Source organism: Cryptomeria japonica, chromosome 11 (assembly GCF_030272615.1).
Source record: "Cryptomeria japonica chromosome 11, Sugi_1.0, whole genome shotgun sequence".
Classification (NCBI taxonomy): Eukaryota; Viridiplantae; Streptophyta; class Pinopsida; order Cupressales; family Cupressaceae; genus Cryptomeria; species Cryptomeria japonica.
Window position 1 is genome coordinate 675044370 of NC_081415.1, and position 5225 is coordinate 675049594.

Sequence of the window (5225 nt, forward strand, 5' to 3'; positions counted from 1 at the left end):
GTGGATTTACTTTAAATCATAAATAATATGTATAGATCAATTTATAATACTTTATTTTTCAATATCATAAATCAACTTTTAATAATAAATACAATCCAAAACTTAATCTAATTATATATATTTTTAAATATTATAATATATTTGTTTATACCACATTCCCACCCATTTTGGAACAATAATAATGAAATACATTCTACATACTAAATACAAATTTAATCAAAATAATAACGAATTAAAATAAAACCACTCAATATATTTTATAATTTCAATTATTAATTTTAAGTCTGGTCAAAAGTGCATTTGGATCGACAATAGCTGCAGTAGCAAGGCACCAACGACTTGATTACAATAACATCATGTGCAAAACAAAAAATTAGGCAGTCCCGAGTTAGAATCTCGCTTAGCTTGTAACTAAAATAATAATAATGCAAGTTGCATTCATTTTTCGTGGTGTGAAGAATATAACATAGATTTTTGGGTACTTATTTTCGACGGTATTAACAAATAAGCGAATGTGTAAAAAGGGTTTTCTTAGAAGATAATAGCCGTTGAATAGTTCACAACTGTCACCACCGACGATAGCTTTGACCTTCCCTAAATTATCAAAATCATTGAAAACGCTCGCAAGATTGCGTTTATAAAGAGCAAGCGCGTACGCGTTAAATCCCCCACTCCGAAACAGCCTAGCCTCTAAAAAAACCCCTTCTAACATCGCGAAGCCTGCACGTATTCCCATTTGCCAGAGTTTGCTTCTATCGAATTCTGGAGATATATATAGATACCTATATCCCCAAATCCAAATAGATTGCTTGTATAGAATTCTAGAGATATACCTATATAGGTACATAAACCCAATAATTATATTCAGCATTGAGAGATTTCTGGACGTTAGTTGCAGAAGAGGTAGGAGGAGAATGGATGAGATTGGGGAGGTAGAAACCCCTTCATACTTTGTGTGCTTAATATCCATGCAAATCATGCGGGATCCTGTAACTGTGTGCACGGGCGTTACCTACGACAGGGAGAGCATAGAGAAGTGGTTATTTACAATGGGGAACAACACTTGCCCCGCAACAATGCGAGTCCTTGATAATCGAGACCTCACACCCAACCATACCCTGCGTCGCCTCATTCAACACTGGTCCGCCGCCAACTCCTCTGCGGGCGTCCCATTCACCGCCACACCCGATCCGCCCCTGGATGTCAATCACCTCAACGAATTGCTCCGTGACATAAGGTCCTGCCCGGTGCCTACATTTTCGGTCAAGGCATTGAAAGAGCTGAGATCTCTGGCCAAGAAAAGTGAGACCAACAGACGGTGTGTCGCTTTGTCTGAAGCACCGGCTGCCTTGATCTCTGTCCTGGAAACCCAATCTGCAGAAGCGGATGAAACTGGTTGCGGCTACGATGATGCGGTGGCTTGCGAAGAAGCCTTGGGGATTCTTCATTCTCTAATTCCTTTGCCAGACGAGACGGTTGAGTTGCTCGCCAGTGCGAAGTGCCTGGCTTCCATGGCCTCCATTCTCAAGAGGGGTACTTCCAATGCCCGATTTCATGCCGCCGTGGTTTCACAGACGGTGTCCAGGAAATGCGTGGAACGGTTTGTTTTGAACGCCAACGATGATTTAATTGAAGGGTTGCTGGAGGTTTTGACTGAGGAGGTGTGTGAGCAGGCTACTGTGGCCGCCCTTAGGGTGTTAACTACCATGACCTTGAATAGCAGGAGTAGCAGAATCAAAGCCATCGAGGCGGGCGCTGTCTCTGCCTTGATCGAATTGCTTCCTGACCAGACTGCGGAGAAAAAGAACAGGTGCGAGAGGATGTTATGTCTTCTCGATGTGTTGTGTGGATGTGCAGAAGGAAGGGCTGCCATGGCTGACCACGCCATGGGTATCCCTGTGGTCTCTAAGAAAATAATGAGAGTTTCGGAATTGGCTAGTGAGAAAGCCGTTCGAATCCTTTGGTCCCTTTGCCAATTTTCTCCCTCGGAGCATGTTTTGAATGTGATGTTGCAAGTTGGGGCTGTTGCAAAGCTGTGCATGGTCTTGCAAATCGACTGCACGGCCAAGACTAAGAGCAAGGCAATGGAGATGCTCAAACTCCATGGTAAAAGCTGGAGGAACTCGCCTTGCGCTCCCTCCAGGATCTTTTGATGAAATCAAAGCAGTTTCAGAATATTAAATATAGAGAATTGTAAATAGAACAAGATGGTCTGAAGACATGGAATCAAAGCAGTTTCAGAATATTAAAAACCATCATGTCTCATTTCAAGGAGAGCTCATAGTTGTTTTTTAATGCTATTTTGTGGGGGTAATTTTGGATCTGATTTCCTCCATAGAACAGAATAGATGTAACGGTTTTATATAGAAAGCAATTTAGGTTTTCAGGCTTGTGTCCAATGGATTCACATGCCACTTTTTTGTTTATAAATATGTTACTCACTTAGAAACTTTCAACATTTTCTAAGCGGATATCTTTATACTGTAGTTATTGCAGAGGCGATGTCTATGAAAATTTCATTTCATATCAACTATTTTCTTTTCACTTGCTATTAATCTACAGTACGCGTCTAGATTTTGCTCAGTATGGTTTGTGGTCGGTGTGCTTGGCTCTAAAAGACCAACTAGAAATAATAAGAACGGGCGTGTATTTTGAAAGCTACAACAATGAATCCTAGATCAAACCATTAATTTGCTCTACGAGGAATAATATTTCTTATTGAAACAAGCTGAATGTTTCTAAAAGTATACATATGGCAAGAAAACAAAAATGCACATATTAACAAGATCTTAGCTCACATTACTGTCACCCCATAATGTTAGGACTACCAGTTTAAACACCAACTTTAAAGATGATATCCAACATAGTGCGTTGAACATTTTTGATACACTGGAATCCTCGCTGAGCTTCCCTTAATCTCTGGGCATGGCCTGTATAGAGGAAACTTGAACACCATTGCAAGTGATGGACCCAAGATTTTTGGCATGGTCTCCAATCAGGCAATTTGATGCGGTATACTTTTGGTGAGCCAATTTTTTTATAAAAATGAGGGAATCAATATTTGACGGGATCTGTGAAGTAAAGTTTTAACATTTATTATTGTAACTTTCATTTCTATGAGCTGCTTTCCACCTATGTAAAAGTGGTTCTAAGGAACTGAATTTGTAAAAATCATTTATATTTTCTAACGACTGTCCAGTTTTCCCTTGAGAGCTTTAGAATAATGTTAAATTACACATTTTAAATGACAATTCCAAGAGAAAAACAACACTGAATCTCTGCTTCCATAAAGAATTAGTTATAGTACATCTAAACATTTTAGAGTCTATATTGTAAGATATGGTGAGACTGAATAGCGTTGTTTTCTACGGTGTATGCCCAAAGATAGCAGACATGTCCTTTTTTTTGGATAGCAGTCCAAGTGTCCCTATGTGTTTTACAATCCCAAAATAGACGTTTCATAGTTTCATGTTTGTTGCAGGCCAGGGATTTGACAGGGTCAATGTTGAGAAATTAGACCCATTCCCTAAAAGGAAAAATAAACTGAAGAATCTTCCAGGCAGTAAATTGGGATCGAGTCAGTCATGGATATAACTAGAGTAACACCAAATTTGGCTCTGCAAGTCCACTGCACGCCCAAGACAAACGCAGAGGAGACGCTCAAACTCCATGGTATCCACTGTAGAAACTTGCCTCGTGTTACCTAAAGAAACTTTTATATTTGATTAATTAATTATAGAGCTTTGAAAATGTTAATGGAACATCATTGGAACGAAGACAAATTCAGAAGAAAATACCACCCTGTCTCATTTGAGGAAGAGTTCTCTTTTCAACGTGCAATTTGTTAGGGCTAGGAACTCATTTTCTGCATAAAACGGAGAGATGTGATGCTAGTAACGGTTATATCTACAAACGTTAGAAATTGAATACTAAATTTAGGCAGTCACTTGTTATTAATTAAAATTTATTAGTTAGTTGTATTCGTTTCACACATTTATTCAAAATACCAACAATATTGTTGAATTTATTAGTTGGTTGAATTTAGTATGCCATTATTAATTATGAAAAGCCTCTTTTTCTTAAGCCAGTCTGTATCTAAAGAATTGAAGACACCTTAGACCTGCTACAGCCAACAATGGGTAGTTGTAACTTCTGAATGAAATGCAAGAGCGGCTACCAGAAGCTTAAATCCGTAGAAGTCAAGCAGAGCACAGCACAGCAAGAGGTATTATCACCCTAGGATTTTTTATCAGGTTTTTTTATTGTTAATATTTTATATTGGTTCCAAGTTTCAAACTTCAATATTGTTTATATGTGTTCTTAGGTGACAGTTTTCCACAAAGTAATATAGGGAAAAATACCATCAGTCACAAATTACAATACATGCGATAGTTAGGGGTATGGAGACTGGACTTTTATTTGTTTAAGGGATTCTTATATTCCCTGAGTTTATATTTTGAAGGGACATATTCATCAACTGTTATTTATTGTTATTTATTTTCTATTGTTTTTCTAAGTGATATTGACAACTATATATTTATATTTATTGACAATTGTTAAATTTAATTTTTCATATTTTGGATTTATAGCAATTAATTTATTGACAATTGTTAAATTTAATTTTTCATATTTTGGATTTATAGCAATTAATTTATTTTATGTATGGATTGATGTGTAAGATGATAAAATAATTTATTTATTTTTCATTTTATTTTTGCACATTTCAAGAATTTGGGTTCACTAGTTAAATATACTATGCACCTTTCCTTTTTTAGATAAAAGGGTGCATAAATGACCTAGGCACCTTCACTGTCAATATGAATCCCAAACTTCCCAATGCAAATTTCTTAAATTTGATCCATGGTTCCCTCTCTTATTAGCTATTATTAAACAAATGTAACATAAATTATTTAAAATTGCAACTTAAGGTGGTGTATTTGGTGGTTAATTCTAATTCATTTGCATTATATAGAGGACTAGGATATATCTAGTAGAATCTTATTACATCAACATCCTAAGAGCATGTTGCATGACTACATGTTGCTTTTGATTCATATTTGTTACCATTTTATTGTCACACCTAAGGACTTGACCAAAAGAGAATAAAGCCTTATCTAGATCAGGTTCTCTAACAAAATCTATTGACACTATTTTTATAGATACAAGTGTATCAAAGTAAGGTGGACCTTTGTGAAGATATTCCTTTAAAATAAATAAATAAAATA

General features: G+C 36.6%; 1 protein-coding gene across 1 annotated transcript; it reads left to right on the forward strand.

The window, feature by feature from the left end:
• The first annotated feature begins 727 nt into the window (after positions 1-727).
• Positions 728-2495, forward strand: LOC131070680 (E3 ubiquitin-protein ligase PUB23). Its single transcript, XM_058006272.2, has one exon. It carries the CDS (start codon positions 915-917, stop codon positions 2151-2153), a length of 1239 nt encoding a protein of 412 aa, XP_057862255.2. The 5' UTR covers positions 728-914; the 3' UTR covers positions 2154-2495.
• The last annotated feature ends 2730 nt before the right edge of the window (positions 2496-5225 follow it).